The 13,527-nt window shown below is 42.8% G+C and overlaps 1 protein-coding gene across 2 annotated transcripts in view; it reads left to right on the plus strand.

Annotated features, from left to right (window-relative positions):
* The first annotated feature begins 396 nt into the window (after positions 1–396).
* The window catches only part of FNTB (farnesyltransferase, CAAX box, subunit beta), an 80,367-nt gene continuing 67,236 nt past the window's right edge, over positions 397–13,527 (plus strand). For both annotated transcript variants that reach the window (XM_081229964.1, XM_081229965.1), the window contains exon 1: positions 397–638. In XM_081229964.1, the coding sequence (XP_081086090.1) occupies positions 495–638 (144 nt within the window). In that variant the 5' untranslated portion in view covers positions 397–494. The remainder of the gene's footprint in view (positions 639–13,527) is intronic.

The raw sequence follows: 13,527 nt of genomic DNA on the forward strand, positions 1-13,527 counted from the left end.
ATCACTGACTACTGAGATGGCAATTCCTTTGTGGAGAAGCTGCTGGCTTCTCCTGGGCGGTTGTCATGTACCAAAAGGTGTGCGATAATTCTGTTCATAATAGTATGACTGAGGCAATCAGGAGAGCTGTCAGAAATGCCTTTTTAAAAGTTACCCTCATTGGGTTCTTGGGCACCCAAAACTGTGAACTACTGACATAAGTGAGAATGAGCAGAATGTTGAAAAGGTGTGTGTGTGTGAAATGAAATTCAGATGTACACGTCCTTCCTTGCGCGCCAGGAAACTGAGCCTCTTGCAGCAGCTCCTCTGCCCAATGGGGGGCGGCAGCATTCCAGCAACTCACTCCCTGAGGTTGTGTAGGCGGCAGGAGCGATTCGCGTTCAAAATCTTTTGACTCTACCCGCTCTCCGTAGCGCCTTAGCCCGCTAGAGTTTCAAGGCGCGTTGTTCTTTGACGAAGCTGAGTCCTATACACCGCCTGCTGCTTTCCAGAACATGGCTTCTCCGAGTTCCTTCACCTACTGTTGCCCTCCATCTTCCTCCCCTGTCTGGTCAGAGCCGCTGTACAGTTTGAGGCCCGAGCACGCGCGGGAGCGGTTGCAGGACGACTCGGTAGAAACAGTCACGTCCATGGAACAGGTGAGCTGGCTTGACTGGGCGAGGCGCCCGCGCGGGGGCTTCTGGGAGCAGGAGTCTGGTCCTCAGGGCCGCCGGGGTACGGAACCCACCCGGGAACTACAGCTCCCACAGTGCACCGCGGCGCCCCCCCCTACCCCGGGAAGCTCCCGGCGCCCAGGCTTGGGCTGGAGCGTGGAATGCTTGTGGGGCCGGGTTGGGGAGGGTCGTTGTCAAGGTTGGAGGGAGAGGACAGTACCTGGGCCCCCTCTGCCTTAGGGAGCGGAGAGAATCTTGTTCTGTGCCTGGAGGACTGAAGCAGCCCGGGTGGGTCGGACAGCCCACTCCATTTTGCCAGACATCGGGAGGTTCTCGTATGGATAATGCACTTTCCCCACCCTGCTTATAGTTTTGGGACATAGAGGGGAAAAGAAGTGGCCAGACTGCGGTCATGCTATTCCATGATGTTTAATTTATGACCCACAGTGCCAGGTTTGATGCCTGCCTCGTGGGGAGACATTTTAGTAGCCATTCAATCATTTGAGCACCAGCAGTGTGTTGGTCACAATGTTGAACTCTGGAAATGCAAAGAAATAAAACAGCCCCTGATCAGGAGCATGGCACAGCCTGGTTGGGGAAGACAGAGAGGAAAACAGCACAGTTTGGGAAGTGCTGTAATAAGAGTGTGAATTTTGTACCACTTGCCATTCGCTGAGGCCTCGAAGTAGATGGGACCTATCACTTTGAAACGTGTTTGCGGAATGAGTAGTGAATTATAGTTTTGTTTTTCTTCTCGTTCCTCAGTTGGAATTGGTCCCAAGTTAGTTATTGTGGAAATGGTTACCCATCTGTCACTAGGAGAAGTGATCAGAATGATTTTTTTTAGCACTAACAAGTAAGCATCAGGCTGCTTACTAAAATAAGATCTCTTAGTAAGATCAATCCCTAGACTTAATCTTGGAGGGACCTGCTTTGATTTTCATGCCTGAGGTTGGAAGCCTCAATTTTGGCAAAAATTAGTAATGATAATTATTATATTGTATATTTATGACTAAAATAACAAAAACAAGGGCTTGAATACACACGTATACACATAGTAGCAGAGGGAATATTTTAACTGGAGATTTAAGTTTCATGGGTTTTAGGGTAGAAAGGAAACTTTTGAATCTAGCTTCCCAGGTTAGTTAGCCCACCAGTGTGTCCTTCTACAGAAATCTTCTGCAAAAAATTGCAAAGAAATCTCCCATCAGTGAAAAAGCTACTACAGGATCTTTGCAGTATTCCTAAATGATGGATTGTTGAGTGGATTCAGGTCAAGCCTTTTTCTTTCTATCTGACCTAAGACTATGGGGTCACCCTTTGCGTAGTTAACTGAATTGACCCAGCAGATAAGGCTACGGATAAATAAAATGTTAGTGGAGAAAAGGGAATCAGAATTTGGTCTAATTTACAGACCAGAACAGAGACTTCCATGGTTAGAGGGGTAAGTCAAAAACAGGAGCATCACCAGGAGCTTTACTGATCTGCTCTTTCTCTTTTGCTTACACTGTTTTTTCAGTCACATGCCCTGCTTAGTTCCTATGAGGGAAAAACCAGCACTTATCTTCTAAGTGCTTAGATATAATGAGCGATGGAGAAATGGATGCAACAAGGTACTGGCCTGCAAAAGGGTTGGCCAAGCTCTGGGCCAGTTGTGGAAACTAGGTTCTGATATGGAGCACTGGTACTGTAGGATGTCTTTCAGATCTAGGCCCAACTGTGCGGTGGATAGTAAAGCATCTTATACTTCTTTTCCGTGTCATTATTCCAGCTCACATTTTAAAAGTCTAGGAGAAACAGTTCCAGATCATAGGAAGATAACATAGTATCTCATTCTCATGGCTTCCTGAATGTTTTAATAATCATTATAGCGTCCACTTATTGGGTTCCATACCCAATAAATGCTCTCCATACATTGTATCATTCAATCCTTACACATTTTACAGATGAGAAAACTGAGTCTTATAGAAGGACTAGGTTGGTAGGTTAATGATGATATAGTCATAAGAAAAAACAGCCTTACTAGGAGTTGTTTGCAGAAGACACTGCTGTTATTCCTTTGGTTCTGACTGAAGATTCCATTTATTCTTAGGGGTTTACTGACAGCACTCAATTTTGTGCCATTGCCAATAAAAAATGCTTGTCACCTGCTTCCTATCTGATTATCAGGAGCCTATTTATTTGCTTAACAATGATTTGATAGTAGGAGTTAAACCTCTGAACAGTGGAAAGAGTCCTTAGCTATGGGTTCTTCTGTTCCATTCATTCATTTGCATTCATCCAACAAATACGTGAGTGCCTTCTTTGTGCCAGGCACTGTTCTAGACACTGGGCATAAGGGAGTGAACAAAAGAGGCCAAGTGGACGCCTTTACGAAACTTTTGTTCTAGGCCAGAGAGGCAGTCAATTAAAAAGGAGAAAAAATATCTAACCATCCACCTATCTATCTAATGTTAGAGAGAAGTGCTGTGGAGAAAAATAAAGCAAGATAAGGGAGATACATGGGTGGGATAGGAGCAAGGGAGGTTTTTATATAAGGTGGTAAAGGAAACCTCTGCTGATGTAACGTTTTAGCTGAGAGCTGAAGTAGGTGAGAGGACAAGCCATGTGTGTATCTGGGGGAAAAGCATTCTGGGCAGAGAAGGCAGCAAGTACAAAGGACCTGAGGCAGGGGGGTGCCTGGTGAGTGGAGAGCCACTGAGTAGAGAGGTTAGCAAACAGAACAGGCGATAAGGTTGGATCTCGTACTTTCAGATACCCTGATTGAGATGGGAAGGCATTTGGCTGAATAGCTTCCATTTACCTCCCCAGATTCACTCTACCCTTTTCTACCCTGCTCTGTAGATTTGCCCCAGGAGGTGGACCTGCACTGACAGGCAACCTTGCTTTCTGCCTTCTGTTTGCATTTGGCCACGGGGAGTATCGATAGGAGATGAGAGAGAGGGAGAAGGATGAGATTGGCGTATATATTCCCTTCCCGCAGGATTGTGTGGGCTGGAGTGTCTCTAGACTTAAGGTCACATCTCCAATTAGGTGCCTTCTCCGTGGAGCTCTCTGTCTCCCTCTCTACCCCTTCTCTTCACATTTCAGGTCTAGAAGGGCATGAAGTACCCTTGTGTTGCTAGCCCCTGTGTTATGATATGAACTCCCCTCAAATCACCCACTTCGAGTGTGCCATCTGTTTCCTACCAGGAGTCAGACTGATCTATGATAGGAGGGTTTTGACACAATCTGTTGAGCATTTCAGCAGGCTCATTTAGGTCACTGTTGAGAGTAGATTGTGAGGAGGCCAGCGTGGGTGCAGGGAAACCAGTTAGTGGCTGTTGCAGTACTGCAGGTGACACGTGATGGCAGCTTCGCTCAGGGCTGTGGTAGTAGAGGTAATGAGCAGTGGTGAGATTCTGGGTATCTTTTGAAGGTCTCTGTTGTGACAGGCCGTTTTATTTCTTGACAAGCTGATGAATTTGATGCTCGGAGAACCTTTTATGACTCCAGAAAGCAAGATGTGGTTGTATTATTAGCGGCTGTCTTCCTTTTTTGTGCCACCTGCAGTCACCCCATTGCAAATGCTCTGTGATTCAGGCAGGTAGGGTAATACTGGTACAATCTCAGAGGTAGCAGGTTTGCCAACAACAGTTGTTACTGAAGGTACTACTTTTGTTTTCCCTTTAGACTGCCCTTGAACAGGGGCAGAAACATTCTCCATTTGAAATGGCATGATGTCATTAGACGACATTCAGTCAAGTCCCAGTCAACTCTGAGGGGAATCTAGAAGAATTATTTGTCTCAGTCAAAATTCTTTTCTCTTAGAGGGGGAAAAAAAAAAAAAAGAATATGCCGGAAGCAATCACAGAATGACTCAGCAGAGCATGTAATGAAGTGCTAAATTATGACTGCATTGCATGAGGATTTCAGGGAGTGGAAGCCGATCTGGTGTGGGGTGAGGCGGTCAGGACAACTTCATGGAGGATGTGGGACTCGGGTTAGGCTGTAAAGGATGGAGTTGGGGCGGCAGCCATGCCAGTGGGAGGAGCCATTACGAGGGAAAGACCAGGTTGGCTGTGGTAGGGAATTAGGTCAGCTGGATGGGTGGGGCTGACCTGATGATGAATGAGTGTTGGTGGCGGGTGGGGACAGGATGGAGAGCCAGGCTAAAGAGCTGGCTGCAAGTGACGGGCACTGCACCACTGCAGATCCTGCAGGAGGGAACATTAGGGATCCAGGAATGAATCCCGAACTCCTGCTGTTGACTTGTTTCAAGTTCTAGTATCTGAAAGATTATTAAACAGAGGTGGAGCAAGTCCCTAAATATAGTCACACTAACCAGATTTTTATGCTTCTGATAGACGGGACCAGAGCTCTGCTTGTTAAGTGGTCAGTAGGCTAGCTATGTGAATCAATTTTATTGTATTGAAATTCAGCATATACCATGTTGCCCAACTATTAGAAGGTGCAAATATCAAAATTTCCCCATTTTCCCTATGAAAAAGTCCCCTAAAGTGTTTTTTGGTCAACTCGAGAATACACATACTATTAGGTATGTAGGTAAACAAACCAAATGCTTGTTTACACTATTTGCGTTTTAAATTTAGGTACCTGTGCCTATTTAAAATCACATACTTTATAAAATCACACTAATTTAGAAATATTTTTCTTTCTCCTCCTCATATTCATAAAACATTTGTCTTCAAATTCTTCACATCCATCTTTGACCTTTGTGTTTTTATCATCACTGGAGCTATACTTTGGATCAGTGAATATGTTTTTGCAGACCACACTTTCAGTTTTTTGAGATACATCCCTTTTAGATATGGGGAAGATATTGAATATTTTATCACAAGTTACAATTATAATCCTTTTACAGTGTGTCCAGTTGGTACATATCTTTGATCATCGCAACTTAAACACTTCATTAACTTTTAAAGTGATCTTTAAAAGGGTTTACAGTGGCAGTTTGCACATGCAAGTGTGAGTTCATATCCCCAGAAATTAAATCTGTGTTTAATTTGTCTCCTTTCATTGATACCATCAGCTGACTTCTGTAGGCAGCCAACACCAGACCTTGACTGAGGTTGTTTCCGGATGATGTGTCAACCCCAGCTCATACTTTGTATTCAAAATAAGGAATTGAAAGAACTCCCCACAGCAAGAGTTACTTTGTAAAGATTTCTTATAAGGTGACTTGTTTTTCCTGAGGGATAATTTTTTTTTAGGAAGAATCCTTTTCTTATAGTTAATCTATTAATGATTCTTTTACCACATCTTCAGCATTAGCATGAGTCTCAGGCAGCAAATCTGCTTTCTGGAAGGGTCCTCCTCTGGGAGAGAGGGGGCGATGTAGGGAGAAGGGAAGGTCTATGATACGAAAGTTGGTGCATCATGAGATTTGCTTTGGATAGAAGCTGTGAAGGAGAAAATTCCAAATGCATTTGTTGTTTTTTACCACTCAGCTATGAATGGATATTATTCTGTGCTTCCGATTGGATTTCTAGAAGAATTCCAGGAGCTATGTGCAGAGCTGTCAAGAATGCAGGCAGATGGTTAGATCTGCATCATGTTGCCATGGCACCTAAGTCTTGGGGATGCGGGTGCAGTCACGTCATCTCTGACCCCTAGATTCTCACACAATCTCTCCATCGTTGAAAACCACAAAGTAATATACATACTAGTTTATATCATGTACACAGACTATACACACACACACAAATATATATTTATTAGTTTATATTATATAAAGATACATGTGCATATACATCCATATAAATATATAGTAGGGGAGGAAAAAACCTTTTCCTCTACCCAGCTTAGGTTCTCTAGCTGGGGCCCTGTAAATTAGACTGACCAAAGACAGATTAACAAGAGAAAAATAAACAGAAATTTATTAACATGTGCATTGTTGTGTACACATGGGAGCACCTATCGATGAGTCACCCAAAGGGGTAGTTAGAACTTGAGTTTATATGCCATTTTAGACTAAAACAAAGAAAAGGGTTTGGGGCTTCTGGGTTGGGGAGACAACTTATGTTTCCCCTAAGTCCAGGAAAAGTATGGTAAACAAGAGTTGTTTAGTGAGGTTTGTTATTCAGATTTAAGTCCGTGCCTTCTCCATAGATAAGAGTTGTTAGGAGTCCTCCACTTCTTGGTGTGGAGAGGGAGACATCTTTACAAAAGGAAGCTTAATGCCCTGTTTTTAGAGCTTTTCCTTCACCTCCTGGTTATCAATGGCCTTTAGCTCAAAATAATCCATATGCCAACGAGGCATATTTTGGGATGGCATATTCTGGGACTCCTCAATATGTATAATCTTACTTCAGCAAACGTAAAACCATTCTGTACGTAGCAACACCTAGCCTGTGCCCCATCAGAAGCAGGGGTAAACTTCTGACAAACTAGTAGACTTACCTCTGAACTCTTGTGTTCCCCTTTCGCCATACCCTAAGTGATCAAGTGCCTCATGACTGGAAAAATGAGAGATGTACTGTTAGGACTAAGTTATGTTATAAAGAGGCTTGGGAGGGCAAGCAAGGATTTTCTAGGTATGTCTCTACTGGAGAGTTAGAATTGCTGGGTTGTAGGGTCTGTGCCTTTTTATTACCTGCTACCATGTTGCCCTCCATAGTGACTCTAGTAATTTAAGTACTAGTTAGTGGTGTACTGGAGATCTGTTTTGTCCACATCCTCTCTAAGACTTGATATTGTTAGTGGTCAGCGGTCTTAATTTAGGAAAAATCGTATCTTTTACATGTGTTCCAAGTATCTTCCCCTAGGCTCTTGTTTGCCTTTAACCTTGCTTATATTTATGTTCTTCTTTGTCTTTTTCCTTATAGTTTGGGCTTTTTGAAGAAATCTTTCTCTATCCCAAGAATATAAAGATATTCTCCTATATGCTGTTTTAATGACTTGACTCAAGTTTTTCATGTTCAAATTTAATCAACCTGGAATTTATTTATTTATTTTTAGGATGAGAGGTAGGCAGTAATTTTTATACTAGCAACACTTACTGTCCATGTTTTTTCCTTTGATATTGGATTTTCCCATCTCTGCCTTAAACCAAGTTTTCATATATGCATAGGCTTTTAGGAATTCTTTAATGAAAAATGCTGTTAGAGGAGGATTATTGAATATTATAGCATAGTGATGATAAGCACCTGTCCTTTGAATGAGGCAGGTTACTGCTGATAACATAGCCTGTGGATCTGTAGGCCATTGGGAACTTTTTTCTAGTGTTCATTTTGGTTTATGATTTAAACTTAGTTTTCCTTCATTACTTCTGGAACACCTGATGTTAAAACAAGGTTTTTTAAGGGAATTGGCAGTGAGGGCAGTGGGTCTCAAACCTGGCTGGCCATTAGAATCACCTGGGGAGCTTTTGATCTTCCCAACCACCCCGGGTTGTACCCTAGACCACTTAAAACAGAACCTTTGAGGGTGGGACCCAGGCATCAGTATTTTTTAAGCTCCTCAGGTAATTCTAATATGCAGCCAGGGTTGAGAACCCATGGTTCATAAAGGATCTCAGCCTTGATAGAGAGGAATGCCAGCTGGTTAAGGAGACTAGGTCAACTCTGACCTCCCTCTGAATTTTGTACTCAAAGTATTAGGATATTTGTTCAGAGGAACGTTTTACCTTCTCACCTTCGTTTATCCTTTGCTAATTAAGAAGAAGAAAAGTGTGGTGAGCAGGTTAAAAAAAAACCCAGCAATAATTATAAGTTAAGAAAGTCCTATTTGAAGTCAAACTCAAGCATCAGCCTCTGAGCTGAAATCCAGTGACCGTTACCACTACTAAAAAAAAAAAAAAAAACCTTTGATCTATCAAACATCAGCATGCATCAGAATCCTCTGGAGGAGGAATCCTCTGGGTGGGCCCCATCCCAGTAGTTTCTGATTCTATACGTCTATGACCTGAGAGTTTACATTTTTAACAAGATCAGCTTGGCTGCGGGTAAACTGCCTCTGAGCTACTAGATCTAATGGTTGCTGTTGCTGGTTTTTTAATCCATTCTCCTATTGATGGACAACTGAGCTGTTGCCAGATTTTGGATATAATGAATAATGCTGCTATAAACATTCTTGTAGAAGTCTTTTTATGATCATGTGTTTTCATGGGTAAAAACCTACAGGTGGAATTGTTGGATCACAGGGTAGGTGTATGTTTAGTTTTAAACGAAACTGCTGGCCTTTTCCAGAGTGATCAGACATGTTACACTCTCACCAGCAATGTGTGAGGGTTCTGGTTCCTCTACATCCTTGCCAACATTTGGTGTTTTCCCTCTTTTCAACTTTAGTCATTCTGCTGGTGGGTGTGGAGAGGTATTGTTAAAGAAAAAATTATTCATGACACTTGTTAAAGGAAGACTTTGTTCAAGGAGGACTGCTATGATGGGGTTTTGCAGTAGGGGAGAGAGATTGGGCTCAAGTCTGAAAACAGCAAGGAAAGGTGGGAATTTATAGCCAAGGAGCAAGGTGGGGGGATTGGTGGATGGTAGATTAGTAAGAGGAATCATCAAAGGTAGGTGGGGAATCTGGCTAAACTGACTTAAAAGGATTCCTTGTGAAGGCAGGCCAAGATGGTCAGACATCACTGGGGGATGGTGGAGGTTGAGGAACCTGATCAGATAGTGGGGATGGGGGATTCTGGCTAAACCAACTTAGCAGGATTCTTGCTGAAAATAGGTGATACGATGATGGACACAGAAGTATAAAAGTCAAGGCCTAGGGCTTCCCTGGTGGTGCAGTGGTTGAGAGTCCGCCTGCCGATGCAGGGGACACGGGTTCGTGCCCCGGTCCGGGAAGATCCCACATGCCGTGGAGTGGCTAGGCCCGTGAGCCATGGCCGCTGAGCCTGCGCGTCCGGAGCCTACGCGTCCGGAGCCTGTGCTCTGCAACGGGAGAGGCCACAACAGTGAGAGGCCCGCGTACCGCAAAAAAAAAAAAAAAAAGTCAAGGCCTAGTTGGGAGGAGGATTCAGAGGAGCCTGACTAAAGTTTGGTCAAGGAAAGTCTCTGCTGGTGTCACACTGTAGAGTATTTGCTTTTAAATTGACAGAAACACTCTCTAATTGGTTTAACATTTATTTAGCTACTATACATATAAAGTACTGGTGTGTGTGTGTGCAGATGTATTTGACTTTTCAAAAATCTTTCTTATACCTAGATAAAGTAGTTGTGATGGAATCTTGGTTCCTCCAACTTTTTATTACAAAAAATGTCAAATATACAGAAAAATTGACAGTATCTGTTTGTCCTCCACCTAATCCCCCCCACCATATAAACTGTTCAAGGATAAATTTTAAAAGAAGATAAAATCATGACTCACACAACTATAAAATGAACACATGTCCAAGATTTTATTTGACTCATGGACCCAGTAAGATATTACAACTAATTCAGATAGGAACTCAACATACCACCTTTAAAGTCAGATAGGGATGCTGAAGTAAATTTGCAAATGGATGCAAAACTGGGCAATATTCATTATTACTTGCATTTACAAGTACTTGCATTTTACTAGATACAATTTGTATTTCTGTGGACAGAAATTATTCGCATTACTATCAGTTTTCTGCAAATTCTACCTCTACAGAATTGTGAGATAGTCTTGTCAAGGATAAAAGTGGAGGGACTTCCCTGGCGGTCCAGTGGTTAAAGACTTCTTGCTTCCACCACAGGGGACATGGGTTCCATCCCTGGTCGGGGGAACGAAGATCTCACATGCCGTGCAGCTTGCCCCCTCCCCGCCAAAAAAAGGACAAAGGTGGAGATAACCCAGTTGAAACCATGCAACTCAGATTGGGACTCAAACCCAGCCAAAACTCGGATTGGGACTTGAACCCACGAGGCTGGGACTTGAACCTGGCCAAAACCCAGTCTTCCAACTGAGATCACACACCTGGTTTCAGAACTTAATGAAGCTCAGGTTCTTGATGTCTCATCGAAGAAAGAATTCAGTGAGAGAGACAAAGTGATAGATAAGAAGTGGATTTATTTAGAGAGAAACATATTCCACAGACAGAGTGTGGGCCATCTCAGAAGGCCAGAGTGGCACCAGGGTAAGGGGTTGTCAGTTTTTATAGGGGTGGGTAATTTCATAGGCTGATGAGTGGGAAGAGTATTTCAGCTATTTGGGGAAGGGGCGGGGATTTCCAGGAATTGGGCCACCGCCCACTTTTTTTTTTTTAATTTAAAAAAATATTTATAGTGGCTGCCATTATCTTCATTGCTGCACTCAGGCTTTTCTCTAGTTGCGGCGAGCGAGCTGGGGCTACGCTTCGTTGCGTTGCTTGGGCTTCTCATTGCGGTGGCTTCTCTTGTTGCGGAGCATGGGCTCTAGGCACAGGGGCTTCAGTAGTTGTGGCTCGCAGGCCTAATTGCTCCGCGGCATGTGGGCTCTTCCAGACCAGGGCTCGAACCCATGACCCCTGCATTGGCAGGCGGATTCTTAACCACTGCACCACCAGGGAAGCCCCCGCCCACTTTTTGATCCTTATGGTTAGTCTTAGAACTGTCTTGGTGCCTGTGGGTGTGTCATTTAGCTTCCTGATGTGTTACAGCGAGTGTATACTGAGGCTCAAGGTCTAGTGGAAGTTGACTTGTCTGCCATCTTGGACCCATTTGGTTCTAATCAGTTTATGTCATGTCCTCCGGCTATGTCATTCTTTCAAGGGTAGTGCCTTGCCCCCTTCCCTCCTGTTTCATTCCCCCCTCAGAGATTTTATCCCATATTTTTTGCGGTACGTGGGCCTCTCACTGTTGTGGCCTCTCCCGTTGCGGAGCACAGGCTCCGGACGCACAGGCTCAGCGGCCATGGCTCAAGGGCATGTGGGATCCTCCTGGACCGGGGCACGAACCCGTGTCCCCTGCATCGGCAGGCAGACTCTCAACCACTGCACCACCAGGGAAGCCCCTATCCCATATTCTTATGGGAAGCAGAAGGGCGATGGTCCATCTTCTGTAACTGCTTCAGTAGGGGCGTCGACCCTGCCTGTCAGGGAGTAAAAATCTCTGGATGCCTGATCTAGGGGCCCCAGGGGCAAGACAGCTCCTTGTTCTAAGTCAATATGGGCTGGAATCCTCACATAGCCATCATCTTGGTGTGGAACTGTTGTAACTGCTTCCAAGGCCTTTCTGTGAATCTCCTTGATGATGAAGCACTTTTTGTAACAGCATCAGAGTACAAAAATATCTGTAAATGACAAAAGGCTTAAAAGGCATGGTTAAACATCTGATAACAGTGTAATCGATAAAGAAACATGGTTATAATAACCAGAATTATGAATGATTACATTTAACTTAACATACCAAATAATCCTAGTTAAATATTTCTCTTTAAGATACCTCAGGGGCCCTCTAAAGTACCCCAAAGTTAGCTGGAAATCAGAAGAAACTTAATTAAAATTTGACATTTGGGAAGCTTGTCAAAAAGTTTAAAAACACTTGCTCAAATAAGATCATAGGTCACTGTGAGACAATACTTATTCCTTAACTAAAGTTACAGAAGATCTCAAAAACAAATACAGATCACTTAAAAGGCAAAGAATCATACCAAATCCAGTCTTGTCCCAGCCTATTCCCAGCAAAATCCATTTACCCAATTAAATTTAATCCAGTCTTAGAAAATCCTGATCATGTATAACCCTTTTCAGTATTCTTCATTCTTCACACCTTCTTTTACTAAAAACACATATCTTACTTTTCTTAAAAGTTTTTTTCACATTGAGTTACTTTTCTAGTTGACAAAGTTGTAACAGAAAAAGGTCTTTTTTGACCTCTAATAAACCTGGGTACAACAGAAGGATTATACTTGACATTGATCATTGATGACTCTAACAGGTCTGTGTTAATCAAACCAACAAGCTTAAGCCACCTTCAATACCAGATATCAGTTTAGTACTGAATGTTTTTCAGATGACATGAACCTGAAATGCATTCTGGCCAGATTATTTTATATTTCTGAGTATTTATATAAGCACTTAATTTTTTTAAAGCCAATTACGTAGAGCTCTTTTACGAATTCATTTTTGGCAATATCACACGCCTACAACACACATATAGATACATATGAACACACAAACAAACACAGAGGCCTCATAGTTCCCATTCCAGAATTTCAGTCCTGAGTCAGATACAGCATAAAACCTATCAGTTACAAGGGGTTGGATTCAAATTGGGCTTCTGGCAGATGGAACAAATCAAGGTCATCTATCTCGATGGCTAAACCCTTTTTACTAGTGTTTACAGAAAAGACACTTAGGATTTCTATTTATCCTTGACAAGCCAAGTTCTAAAGTACTTTACCCTCTTTTTTAAAATTTGCGTTTAAAAAGATGGCAGAGATAAGGGTTCCTGAGAAGACCAGATAGGACACTTGCATCTCAAAGATATGGGCAAGTTCCTCCTAGGATGACTGTTTCCCCTTTGTTTAATACTTACAAGTCTCTTAAGATAAATAGGGAAGGTTTGGGGAGTGGTAAAAGGATTGGTGGGTTTTGGATTATTTTTGGAGCCACACCTCTGGTCCTGTAAAGACTACATTTGTAAAACAAGGAGAGTTTTGTTTTCTTTTTCAAAGAATTGGGTGGTTACCTCAATGATATTGAAGGACTGACATACCTATTCATTTAAGTTGGAAAGTTTTACTTTTCCTCATTTAGCTTAGGGGAGAAGGCCTCTTCCAAAATTCCTATCAGGCTCTGAATATCAGCTATGGTTAGTTTAGTCAGACCCGTGGCCTCCTGTTTTGGTCATCTATTTACAAACATTTTTGAGGATCTTCCCTAGGTTTAAGAAATTTGTACCTTATATTTAGACACTATATAACCCTTTTTACTTAATAACCACTGGCTGGATACCTTTGGCCAAGCCCAGAACCTCGA

Source organism: Mesoplodon bidens (assembly GCF_964165515.1).
Source record: "Mesoplodon bidens genome assembly, chromosome: 3".
Lineage (NCBI taxonomy): Eukaryota > Metazoa > Chordata > Mammalia > Artiodactyla > Ziphiidae > Mesoplodon > Mesoplodon bidens.